Source organism: Chiloscyllium punctatum, chromosome 15 (assembly GCF_047496795.1).
Source record: "Chiloscyllium punctatum isolate Juve2018m chromosome 15, sChiPun1.3, whole genome shotgun sequence".
In the NCBI taxonomy this organism is placed as follows: domain Eukaryota; kingdom Metazoa; phylum Chordata; class Chondrichthyes; order Orectolobiformes; family Hemiscylliidae; genus Chiloscyllium; species Chiloscyllium punctatum.
In genome coordinates this window covers 33,262,363-33,276,369 of record NC_092753.1, presented here as the reverse complement: position 1 = coordinate 33,276,369, position 14,007 = coordinate 33,262,363, and the positions used below count along the sequence as shown (strand labels likewise).

General features: G+C 40.6%; 1 protein-coding gene across 1 annotated transcript in view; it reads right to left on the bottom strand.

The window, feature by feature from the left end:
- Nucleotides 1-176: 176 nt before the first annotated feature.
- b4galt4 (UDP-Gal:betaGlcNAc beta 1,4- galactosyltransferase, polypeptide 4) overlaps nt 177-14,007 on the bottom strand; it is a 78,985-nt gene continuing 65,154 nt past the window's right edge. Inside the window, exon 7 of the mRNA XM_072584918.1 lies at nt 177-315. Coding sequence (XP_072441019.1) covers nt 201-315 — 115 coding nt within the window. The 3' untranslated portion in view covers nt 177-200. The remainder of the gene's footprint in view (nt 316-14,007) is intronic.

Here is a 14,007-nt window from a genome sequence, read left to right as displayed (position 1 = left end):
TCTGAAATAGAATCAAATCAAGGGTGGCACGGTGGCACAGTGGTTAGCACTGCTGCCTCACAGCGCCAGAGACCTGGGTTCAATTCCCGCCTTGGGCCACTGTCTGTGTAGAGTTTGCACGTCGTCCACGTGGGTTTCCTCCGGGTGCTCCGGTTTCCTCCCACAGCCCAAAAATGTGCAGGTTAGGTGAATTGGCCATGCTAAATTGTCTGTAGTGTTAGGTGAAGAGGTAAATGTAGGGGAATGGGTCTGGGTTGGTTGCATGTCGATGTGGACTTGTTGGGCCGAAGGGCCTGTTTCCACTCTGTAAGTAATCTAATCAAATAAAGAAAGGGAGAGGATGTTAGGGTTAAAACAGAAAGAAAGATCAGGAACGAAAGTAAATATTTAGCCCTTAAAAATCACTTAAAATTAACTACCTATAGGCATGGGCTTCTAAGTCTGATTCCTTTTGGAAAATACATCTCAGTTTAAAAATTTCTGAAGCTGTTAAGCACCAGCCTTAACTTGCTGGACTGAGTTTATCAGCAAATTGTTGAAACCATGAGACAATTAAGAGTGAACAGTCATTCTCTTGAGGATAACAGCTGTGGTGCAGATTGTAAATGATAATGATTCACGATGCATGGTGCATCACATCCTTGCCACAAGTTGTGGGATTCACACATTAATAACAGCAAGCACAATTAAACTCATTGGTATTTTGGTAGCTAATTCTTGCTGTTTTTCTAAATTTAAAATGCAAGGTATCACACTTGATGAAAGCTTTAGCATTAATATTTTTCTGTTGTGCTGTGAACATGCTCAAACTAACACAAGCATTGACGATTGGCATTTAGTGCAATTATTAGACATTTAGCAGCAATTAACTTGCAGCAAGTAAGTTTTGTTATAACATGACATGCAATTTCTCACAAATTTCAAGTCATATCTATTCATGTCTAAGACTGAAAGAATCAATTATTCTGCACTAAGGAATTTGAATTAAGTAACATAATAAAGATCCAAAGACCATTAAAAAAAACCCCAACCATAACCCCAACTTGCTTTTGGCAGCTTCAAATGAAAGAAGACTCACCACACTGATCACATCCATACAGTTAACCCTGGCACAGCTACCTGATAGTGAAGATAGGTCATTATCTGCAGACCAGGTCAGGCAGCATCTGAGGAGCAGGAAAATCGACATTTCAGGCAAAAGCCCTTCATCAGGAAGAGCTTTCCTGCTCTTCCTGCTCCTCGGATGCTGCCTGACCTGCTGTGTTTTTCCAGCACCACTCTAATCTTGACTCTGATCTCCAGCATCTGCAGTCCTCACTTTTGCTCATTATCTGCAGGACGCCAGGCTCAGATTTGTAAAATCTCCTGCAAAGACAAGTGCGGTTTCTATTCAGTATCATCTTGGCACTCCCAGTAACAGTCACAGCCCAACAACAGTGAGCTGAAATGTCAATGATTTTCCTTGTAGATGTTCAAGCCTCCTCTTGAACACCTCAGATAACATGGTGTCTGTTTTCAGTATCAATTAGACTGGGCTTCATGTGACCTGGAACTTGTGTTTACAACCCAGTGTTCCTGTCAGTTCTCCAATATGCATCCCCACTCATAAAGGCTTGACTTGATAAAGGCTGCTGTGTGTTTCCCAGCTGTTCCAAAGTCTTAAAAATGTGCATTTCTTTTTTGTTTCACCCTTTGCTTTTAGGCTTACACTGGTCAATATTCCCATTGCAATTGTAATCATGGGACCTTTTCAAATTGCCACGTGAGGTGATGCCTCAGAAAATTGAGGCATCCTTCTGTTTGAGTCTGAAAGTCAAATTGACTTTTAGTTTTAGGGGCTGATATTGTTTAAAAAATTGTTGAGTCTTTATGTATTAGAATTTCATAGGGAATTCTATGATGCTGTGCCAAATGCATTGAAATCCTAATGACAGCTGTTATCAATGAAGAAACTCTTATGAAGCAATATGCCAACACACCAGTAGGTGGAGGTACAAACTGCTAACTCCCTTGTTCAATACTTCGTAGTAACATGTCAAAAAAAAGCAATGTTTGAATAAAATTGAACATACTTAGAATCTCGAGTTAGGACTATTGTAGCCATTTCTGATTTTTAGGCTTCCACCATGAAATATCTTCTACATTCTGCCTGATTGTCCTGTCTTGCTCATCGTGCCTAGATTATATCCTCTCCAGGAAATTGTAAAATAAAGCAATAGTTTTGCTTACTCACTACCTCCATATCTCCACTTCCATCCCCCAAGATAATGCATTATTCCTCTGCTGTGGTAGCTTACTCCATTTCTGTCACCAGACCCTGACTCTTCCTGATTCTTTCCTCATCTCCAACGCCTTCACTGTCTCATCATTCCTTTTATTCCTTCTGAAATTCCTTTCTCCCATCCATTGTTGCCACTTCATTTTTCCACCTGCTTCTTTTACTTTCTCTTCTTTCCTCTGTCTTCTATGCATCATTTCTCTCACCCAACTAATTTCATCCTTCAACCATTATTTGCACCCTATCATATTGGCCTTCCATTGCTTCAATGTGCCCTGCTTGATGGCACTGCTGTACTTGGTCTTGATTCACCATTGCAAAGCCACAGGAGATTGACGGGTACAAATATATCAATGGGAAAAGCAAAGGACAGGAAACTTCAAGGTCTAGTTTGCACCAATGATTAATCACAATTACAAACTCATCATGGGTCAAACCAATGCCAAAGCTGTCTTATTTGAACAACAATGTTAAGATTTACTTGTGGTTACCATCGAGTATTGTCTGCCCCGAAAGCTGCAGCGACATTAATGGGTTTGATGTCCCTGAATGGAAATAGTTCAATGAAAAGAATTGTTGTATTTACAGCCAAGAGCCACCTTGATGCACTCTTGCTTCAAAAAAACATAGAACATAGAACATAGAAGAATACAGCGCAGTACAGGCCCTTTGGCCCTCGATGTTGCGCCGATCCAAGCCCATCTAACCTACACTAGCTCACTATCCTCCATATGCCTATCCAATGCCCGTTTAAGTGCCCATAAAGAGGGAGAGTCCACCACTGCTACTGGCAGGGCATTCCATGTACTCACGACTCACATTTCTGAAGAAATCTCAGCTGGATCACACATTAAACACAAAGTGTGTCTTCCAAGTAGAAGAGCGAACGTGAATGCTGAGTATCTAAAATCAGATGAGAACATGCTGGAAATGCAGACTGACCCAACAAAACCTGGACAGAAAAATAACTGGCTGATGTCTCCAAGTGAGGTTCCTTTTGGAATGGGAAAGCTCCATACAGGAGGATCCCATGCAAAGCATTAGCCCATGTTTTTATTGTGCTTTGTCTACATTTGCTGGTGTTGTGTAGGTTTTTAGATCAATTTGATTCTTTCACCTTGTAGCACAGGCCACTATACAACCTTTTTTCAGAAACTGCAGTTGTTGTGTTGATTAAAAGTTGCTGTTAATCTTTTTGAAATCACCAGTAAATTATACTAAAGACAGTTCCTTCTTTGATTGGGATTAATCCTGCTTTTGACAACAGGTTGTAACTCCTGTCGTCAAATTTGATAATGATTGTTGCTTGGTCATTTAGTTGCATCTTTTCACTGGAACTATATCTGGTTTATGCAGACTGATGCAAGGAACTCAGCTGACAAAACAGAAACAGCAGGTCATTGTCAGAGTTGAATTGGTTGGTGGTGGGACAAAGGAGGAAGTGTAAGGTCAAATGTTTTAATGATTGAATGTCTTTTACAGCTTCAAATGACAAAACAAAATGGTAATGTTGTATTTTTATGTTTGCATTAGAATTGTTACTATAATGCTGAGTGCACAAAGCATTTGTTTAACTGACTGTGAGCAAAATATTAAAAAAAACCTTAAAAATATCTTGCATACATTTCAATTATTAGCAATTCAATTTAAATTCTGTGTGAATAAATTGATAGAGATTGGTGCCACATATACTGGTCTTGATGTAGCTCTACTGGGGCAAATAATTGGAGTCTATTAGAAAGTAGGAGAGTAAAAGCAATACTTCCAAGTCAATACATTGAAGAAGTTACGCACCTAACAAATTGATTCAGTAGAACAAGGGAATTCTGTTTCACAAGGTATGTGATAAAATCTTGCAGATATGACTTATTGCTGTGGTGCAGCCTCATGGAATTGTAAATTATATTATTCAGGAGTCAGAATCATAGAATGCCTCCAGTTTGGAAGCAGGCCATTAAGCCCATCAGGTTTACACTGACCCTCTTAAGAGCAACCCATCCAGACTCACTCCACTACGCGAAAACCCTGCATTTCCCACGGCTAATCCACCTGGCCTGCACATCTTTGGACTGCGGAAGGAAACTGGAGCACCCGGAGCGAACCCACGCAAACTCCACACTGTCGCCTGTGGGTGGAATCAAACCCAGGACCCTGTGGTAACCCAGGTAACCGAGTGCTAACCACTGAGCCACCATGCCGTCCACAATTAGAATTGTTGGACAAAGCTATGAGCAGCAGATTTCCTATAGGGTTCTGTCTTGGATTCTCCATTGTCCAAGTTTATTAATGACTTCCAGTATTAAAAGTAGAATGCTTAAGCTTGCAAATGATACGTAGGAAAGGAACAGACTTAGGGCAGATACATCTGTTCAAAAAGGTTTACTCACTTTTTGCAATTGTGGATATCAATGGAAAGTAGAATTTTATAGTAGTAAAACTAGTAAGCAATACATAGCAGGTCAAAAATAATGTGATAGTGTAATACCAGACTCTCAAAAAAAAAACAAAGTGCAAGGAGAAAACATTTTCCGCTGTCTGAGAAACTAATATTATACATAACTCCCATCTTCGAAACCACTGATACATTCAACGGGAGAACTGTCTCCGGTTTAAGATTGCATTGCAAATAAATTCTATTAGAAAGCATATCATCAATGTTGCAAATATCTAGTTCTCAATTCATATGTTTAGAATAGCTTTAGGAATTAACATTCTAACTGAGGAAAAATTGGAGTATGTCATTGAGAAACAGATAAACAACCTTAAAGCAAATTCAAATAAACTTGGAGTTACTTATTGCTAAACCCTAAATTGTGTTTGTCCCACACAGTCAGAGTTGATGTTGAAAAAAACAGAGAGCATAGTTATAAAGTGTTTTGCAGAGTAAGCAAATCTTTTGTGCTATTTTCTGTGCTCCTGTGCTTGCTGCTCCTTTGTGAAATGACCTAATGAATCTGCTGCACGTGAGGCAACTATGCACCACTCTTGGCTCCCAGATCTCTCAAAATCAAGTTCTAGCCACAACTCAGCATTTACTCCTCTGATCCACATTCTTGCTGGGGATGTACATTATTCTGCCTGATAGTTGTCAACCAAAGTGGCTGCCCCACTGTATTGAAGAGACTGGGAATGAAGGCAGGTGGATTTGCTCAATCTTATTGCAGAGCAATTTGCTACTTGAACTGTTGTTTATGGTATGTGTTGCTTAAATAAACTAAGCATTTGTCCAGTGATAGAACAGAATCACCACACGTAGAGCTGCTAAGGGGAGTACATTCAGAGCTGAAGTGTATTTCCAAGCATTTAATTTTTTGCTGGAATTCACCAGACTTCCAAATCTACTCCTATACCCAGTCAACAATTTCATTAAATGATAAGGTCAGAGCAACTTGAGGCTTTCAAACCAGTCCTTGCTCAACAGCCTATGTGGGTGCCTGTAGGTCAGTACAGTGGATACCTAAAATGGAGAAAGACCCTGAGTTCCACTATTTTGTTGTAAATACTTTTCCCACTAAATACCACTGGCAAAGCATTTTTTTTGCATTAAATGTTTGTCAGTGAGTGGCACGGTGACTGTGGTTAGCACTGCTGCCTCACAGCACCAGGGACCCGGCTTTAATTCCATCCATGGGCAACTGTCTGTGTGGAGGTTGCACATTCTCCCAGTCTGTGGGTTCCTTCCACAGTTCAAAGGTGTGCAGGTTAGATGGATTGGTCATTCTAAATTGTCCGTAGTGTCAAGGGATGCGCAAGTAAGGTTGTTTACCTATGGGAAATATAGGGTTACAGGGATTGGGTAGGGGGTTGGGGCTTGCTTTTCTGAGGGTCAGTGTGGACTCGATGGGTCAAATCGCCTGCTTCAATACTGTAGGAATTCTGTGAGGAAAAACATTAGGAGTATTGGAAGGCAGAAACTGTGGTGGAAGCAGATTTAATTGAGATATGCAAGAGAGCATTAGACAATTATTTTAATAGAAACAACATGCAGGGTTATGAGGAAACATTGGAGAATTGACAGTAAATGAGGACATCAGAGAGGTAGTACAGATGTGATGGGTCAAGCAGCCTTCTTCTGCATTATGGGCGACACGGTGGCTCAGTGGTTAGCACTGCTGCTTCACAGCACCAGGGTCCCGAATTTGATTCCAGCCTCGAGTGACTGTCTGTGTAGAGTTTGCACATTCTCCCTGTGACTGCGTGGGTTTCCTCCGGGTGCTCTGGTTAGCTCCCACGATCTAATGATATGCAGGTCAGGTGAATTGACCATGCTAAATTGCCCATAGTGTTCAGGGATATGTAGGTTAGGTGCTTTGGTCAGTGGTAAATTTCGGGTAATAGGGTAGGGGAGCGGGTCTGGTGGTTTACTCTTCGGAGGGTCAGTGTGGACTTGTTGGGCCGAAGGGCCTGTTTCCACAGTGTAGGGATTCTATAACAATTGTGTGATTCTTGTGAAGGTATAAGGTCACTGGGAGGGCTTGGGGTTGGCTGTCAAGTTGGGGGATGGGGGAGTACATCAGAGCCCAACAACTGAGGCTCAGGTCTCGAGGGAGCCCTGTGTGCACAGGTCTGGGGCCAGGAGCTAGGCCTGGAATTAAACCAGGACCTGTGATTCCTATCCCTGCTCCTGGTCACCTCTGCAGCAATGTCTCATATTACTGACAGATGATTGCTATTATCAAGTCCTAGGGATGGGTCGCCTCAGGAAGTTTTTGGTCTCGAAATCAGGAGAAACCTTTGTTTCAGTAAATAGGCAACAGGGGGAGCTATGAGATCAGGAATGACAGTAGAGCAAAAGCAGAGAGAGGCATCTGTACAATAAAACCACCTGCATTTTCTAAATGGCCCAGATTCACAAAGATTTGACACGATCAATGACATTAATTTTCACAAATAATAATTTCATTCTGGCTCTTATGTGCATGGCATCCAGCAACACTGAAGTGAAATCAACCAGATGTCTAAGCAGCCAATCAGATAGAAGATTTCTCACCAACAGGAAATGAAATTTGCATTTACAAATTATAAATTGCATTTTAATCATTTTAAAGAGAATGTAATAACGATTGTAAGTTAAGGCAGACCTGAAATGTCCAAAACAAATCTTTACAAATATATTATTAATTTTTATTATTTTAAAATGCATGGATTTTTGTTATGGAATGGAGTGAAAGTATTTCACATTTCTTTTCGGGGATGGTATTCAGCCTGGTAGTGACTTTATATGCTGTTCAAAACTTAGTGGCAGTTTGTCCAGCAAGGTTCAACATTAGTTAATGGTTTTAACAGTGAGGAAATGCATAAAAAACTGAATTGCACGTCCAATCATTCATCTGCCTATGTAAAGAATTCAAAACACATCTCAAGGGACAGGGCATCACTGATAACAACTGCTGGATTTCCATTTGGACTGTGCTCATGTGGGTGGGGATTGTTGTTGCTAGTTTTAAACAGTAAGAACAGCAAACTCTCATAGATTAACTCCAAGATGGCAGCAGAGTAGGGGAATTGAGCCCTGGGCTCATCACTCCTGTTGGCTTTCTTTCTCTTTTTAGTACTTCTTTTTACTTTGGCTCTCTTTCTTTTTGTTTGTCTTTTCTTTCTTTAAAGTCTGGAGAGTGGCAAGTGAAAGAAGAGGTCTCCGGTGTCAGCAATGAGTTGGATATGGCACCACTCCAGTTCGGGGTCTCATGTTGAACGAGGAGCAGCTCCTGGGCTGACCTCTCCGGCCCAGGTTCAAAGGTTAGGCTGAGGGCCCAGGTCTGCAGCTAGGCCCAGTTGCCTGAAGGAGCAGAAACCCCTGAAAGGCCAATATGGCCGTCTCATCATGGAATGGTGGTCTCATTGTAGCTGTATCTTCAAGGTGTTCCATTGTTCCTTAATTGGCTTTCCCTGAACCCAGAAGCTATTAAGTGAACTGTGATGAACTTTGTCTTTATTTATTTTTTTTTCGATGTTATGTCATTTATATAAGCACAAAGCTGCGGTGACTTATAAACCCTTTCACTGTAATTTTCATCTAAAGGTATACATGACAGAAAATTTCAATTTTATTCTATTCTAAGATGATGGAAGGGGCATGCACAAAGAACAAGAGCCAAAAATAGAAAACATGAATGGAGGGGATTGGTTATGTGTCCAGATAAATGTACAGATATTGCCAGTGCAGTGTCAAGAATGGATGCTTATATAAAAATGACAATTTAAAATTAAACAAAAGTAATTCAGTAGGGATCTGGTTGATCAGGTCATCAAGTGAGATTTAGATGAGCTGGTGTTTACAAAGGATTAATGAATTCAAAACAAATTGGAACACTCAAGTATGTAGATGGCAAAAGCTTGGACTCGGATCCCCTTAGCAGGTAGGCTCAGCAGCTGAGTTAAAATGGTGTAATTAGTCAGTTCTCACATTAGAGAGACCTTTATGATTATGAATGGATTATATCCCATACAGTTTGGAAACAGGTTTTTCGACCCAGCAAGTCCACACCAACCCTTCGAAGAGTAACCCACCCCCCCTCCCCTATATATGCACCCTTGACTAATGTACCTAACATTGGCAATTTAGCATGGCCAATTCACCTAACCTGCACAGCTTTGGATTGTGGGAGGAAACCCACACAGACACAGGGAGAATGTGCAAACTCCACACAGACAGGCAGGTGAGATAGGAATTGAACCAGGGTCCCTGGTGCTGTTAGGCAGCAGTACTAATCACTGAGCCACCATGCTGCAATAATATCTTTGAACATGAGATAGTGGTTAGAAATGAAATTGATGCTAAGAATGAGCTGGTCCCTTGAACATTAGGGACCTCCAGTGGTGACCAGAATGATATGAACGAGTGAAGGATTTTTGAGGAGAAGGATACGAAAGATGGGGTTGAGGGAATGAGAGTAAATGGACATCTGTAGAAGAATTCCAGTAAGTAGTTTCCTTACTTAGGGGATCAGGCACATAATTCTTTGAACTTGGCATCACATACAGAGAGGTTGGTTAAGAAGGCATCTAGCACGATTGCCTTCATTGCTCAGATTTTTGAGTAAAGGAGTTGGGACGTTCTGTGAAGGTTGTATAGGACATTGGTGAGGCTCTTCTGGAGTACTGTGCCCAGTTCTGGTCACCCTGTTATAGGAAGGATATCATTAAGCTGGAGAGGATTCAGAAGAGATTTACTAGGATGTTGCTGGGAATGGAGAGTTTGACATATGGGGAGAGGTCGGTTGGACTGGGACTTTTTTCACTGGAGCATAGGAGGTTGAGGGGTGACCCTAGAGAGGTTTATAAAATCATGAAGAGTATAGATAAGGTGAATGACAGGTGTTTTTTCCCAAGGGTGATGGATTTCAAGATTAGGGGTCAAATTTTTAAGGTGAGAGGAGAAAGATTAAAAAAAAGACACAAGGGGCAATTTTTTTACACAGAGAGTAGTTTGTGTGTGGAATGAACTTCCAGAGGATGTGGTAGATGTGGGTACAGTTAGAATGTTTAAAACACATCAAGATAAATACATGAATAGGAAAGGTTTGGAAGGATATGGGCCAACCACAGACAAGTGGGAAGAGTTTAGTTTGGGATTATATTGGCACGGACTGATTGGACAGAAGTGTCTGTTTCCATGCTGTGTGACTCTATGATTCTATAAATGGATGGCCAAAAATAGATGGTTGAAAATTTGGTTAAAATGATTTGGGAGGGTTTCTAATCAGAGCAGATGCTGTGTTAGGATGAGTTGGAATGAATAAAGGAGGATGTGGATAGTGAGTAATGGAGGTAAATGATGGGAGATGACCATGTCAGTGACTACCAGAGGAGAGAGGTCTGAGAGATAGTAACTTTACAATGTGGCTGTAATATGGATAGAGATGTTTATATGAAGGGAGAGGTTTAAGGAGGACAAAACACAAGGAAACAGGGCATCTGGGATAGAGACTGAAATCAGCCAAAGGTGAAGACTCACTGTGCTCAAAAGATGAGAGAGGAACAGAAGATATCACAGGGAGAAATTTTCTGATTTAATTTGATTTGATTTGATTTATTACTGTCACATGTACCTGGGTACAGGAAAAGCTTTTGTTCTGTGTACATTACAGACAGAGAATTGAAGTTTATATTTTAAAGGAGAGTTGAAAGGATCGGAAAGAAATTGAGATATTTGAAAGAAAAATGCAAGAGGTCAAGATATAATTTAGAGAAAAGGGTTAAATGCCACATTTATGACAAGGGTACGTTGCACCAAACTAAAAAAAACATGAGCCATGTTTCAAACAAAGGCAGGATGTGAATACGGTCATCAATAATAAGCTAACTATCAGTGAAGGCTTTCTCCCTGAATATTGACATTTTGAGAAAAACACAGAGCAGTGTTGGTGATATTGATTGTCCAACATGGTCGAGGGGGTTTGAGGGAATAGCAATGGGTACAGGTGAAAGATGATATTGGTGATGCCATGGCACCCAGCATCCTGGGTGGAAGGTCAGCGAAAGAGAAAAACAGGTTGGCAGTTGGGTGTGCTGCTTGCAAGCAGGCAGCAATGGACACCTCAGTGGGCCCTGCAGTAATGCTGAGAACAACAGCCATGGTGTGCATGTATCTGGTTACAGAGGGAGTTTCTGTTGTATCCAAAAGGCAAAGATTAGAATCGGTATGTCTTGGCTCTGAATCAAAGATGGGGAGGATATGAACTGAACCAAAATTTGAGCCTGAGTTCTTGTGATGGGATGATGTTGATCTTTACACCTGCTGTAAACCAGTATGATTCAAAAACAGAAGCAAAGAGACAGTGGATCCAATATTGTCTGCTGGAGGATTTTCAGAGTCATTGAAGATTGGCTATACTGTACATCATTAGGTTCTTAATATTTTTTCATGAATAATGGTACAAGATTCCATGACTAAGTGTTGCATTATGGGATGGATTCCAGCAAAGATAAAAAGCTTGTGCCTTTAAGACAGTTACATGATATCACAACACATGGTACTTTGGGAGAAAATTACCTATCTTGCCTTTAGTCACTCTCATCATTGAATCAACATAGTGTGCTCATTCAGTCAGCTATGTGTAAGTAATTTCCAGTGATATCAACAAGCACAGAAGACAGATTATCTGTTTAAATCTGTGATAATGTAGCCACATAAATAAACCTCAAGATGTCTCAACTGTAACCTCATTCTCTCTGATATATGTTACACAGGTTAACATGTAAAAAAAACTCACAAACCATATCCCTAAGAAGCAGCCTGTGACATCAGTGCTTCTCCTGTTCCTTATTTGTGTGCCAAATTCAGAACAACTAATGTTAGGACTTTGGGAATAGCCTGAATGCACCACAGCAATATGTCTTTGCAGAGATATCAGGGTAAGTCAGAACTGAGAATGAAAATTCAAATTCATGACTCAGCAGTAAATGAATAAAGAGGAAATGTGGAATAGAAAGAATTTTATTTAGTCCATATCGTGTAAAATCACTGGTGGTCAAAGGGATGCAAAATGAATGCTTTGGATTGAATATCATAGAGTTCAGGTTTTGCAGAGTTAAACTTTGACGCTTTTAATGATGTTTTCTCACCTCTAGCTTCATCAACATTTTACAACTACTTTTCTGAAACAAATATGACTGTGTCATTCATATGAATCATAACGGGGGGGTTGTTTTTCCATTCTGTCCTTTAATTTATAGCGTACTCACTTAAGGACCCCTGCAGTTTTTTATCAGAAACCAACTTAAAATATAAATCCAGCTGGTCAATAAAACAGAGGTGCGCTAGATCGGATGAAGGAATCACATTCTTACAGATTTTAGCAGACAATAAAATGAGTCACCTGAACACACAGGAAGTATTTAGATTATAGATACAAGTTTGAACCCTTTACTTAAAAAGGAACAGAGTAATCCTCTTCAGTTCTGGACCAATGTTCTGGCAATGCAACCCAACTAATTATTGCAGTGAAATGTGGAATATTGCTGTTCCATCTGTCTGCATGATTCATATTCAGCTTTTTTGCTTTGTGCTCAAAGTTTATTGTAAAAGGAACTTGTGATTTACAATATACTGCACAGAATTGGTTACACATATAGATTAATGCCTTTTTGAAGTACTGGACATGTCAAATATCTACTAATTGAAACGTTAAAGCAACAGATGGATAAGTTGGGTGTTGCTTAACAGAATACATTAAAAGTACTTGCAGATTTGACAAAAGAAGTCACCTTCCCAGAATCACATGAGCCAGAAACCTCATAGCCAATCGCACAGCTTACAAATCTATTTGTTACAAATATGGGAGCAGTTTGCCTCTCCTGGCAGAGGCTGGCGAATTGGACACAAATTCTTTAAATGACAACAATGGCCTGCTTTCTCCACTCCACATCCCAGTCTAGCCCACCCAGTTTGCAATGAGACAATGGGAGCCTCATGTTGCTCTGGTTCATGAACTTCATTAAAAATGTAAGTAAGAAGGAGTTTCTATGCTTACATTTTCTGTTCTTTGGTTGCACTGATGGTATTTATCACTGTGCACCTGTATAAACAGGAGGCACTTGGATTCTTACTTGCCAGACTCCAGCAGAAAACCTTGTAAAATGTAGTAGAAGTGAAAGAAATTGGTTTTCAAATTTACCCATTGGATGATTTATTGCTGTCTCTCTGTACTTCTCATTCTGAGTTTCTTAATGTCTGTTCTCAACTCTGCTTTTTCTCTACAGATGCTGCCAGTCTTACTGAGTTTCCCCAGACATATCTGCTAATGTTTCAGATTTCCAGCATCCACAGTACTTTGTTTTTGTTTAGGCCATTATTCATTAGAGTTTAGAAGAATGAGGGGTGATTTTATGAAATGTACAAGATTCTGAGTGGGGGGGGGGGGGAATGCTTGACATGGTAAATGGTAAGAAGATGTTCCAACATGTGGGGAATCTCAAACTAGGACTCATGGTTACAGAATTAGGGGATAATCATTTAAAACTGAGATGTGAAGGAATCCTTTGCACGGGAGTAGTGAACATGTGGCATTCTCTACGCTAGAGAATTGTGGAGGATAGATCACTGAAACTATTCATAGAATCCTTACAGTGTGGAAACAGGCCCTTTGGCCCAACAAGGCCACACCAACCCTCGGAAGATTAACCCACCCAGATGTATTCCTCTACCCTATATTTACCCCTGACTAATGCACTCTAACCTATACTCCTGAACATTATGGGCAATTTAGCATGGCCAATTCACCTAACCTGCACATCTTTGGATTGTGGGAGGAAACCCACGAAGACATGGAATCGAACGCGAGTCCCTGGATCTGTGAGGCAGTGGTGCTAACCACTGAGCACCGTGCCACCCTATCAACCTATGGGTAAATTTAAAATCCTGTTTCTTTCATTTCTAATACATTTTAACAAGGTTTTCTGCTGGAGTTTGGCAAGTAGGAATCCAACAAGATGATAGATTTTTCTGGATACTGAGGAGTTGCAGATTATGAAGAGCTGGCATAAAAGAGGTGTTGAGACCTGGGACGGATCAGCTATAATCTTACAGAATTGTGGGGCAGGTTTGAGTGGCTTATTCCTGCTTCTATTTCATTTGTGTTGGAGATTTCTTTGAAAATTTCTCCTGCCCTTTATTCCTGCATCGGGGAAAGGTTCATGGATCTGCATTGATGTAAACTGGTCATTACACATTGTGTTGGCGACAAACTCAGATCATTGCTATTTCCTGACACGAGACCTCCAAACAC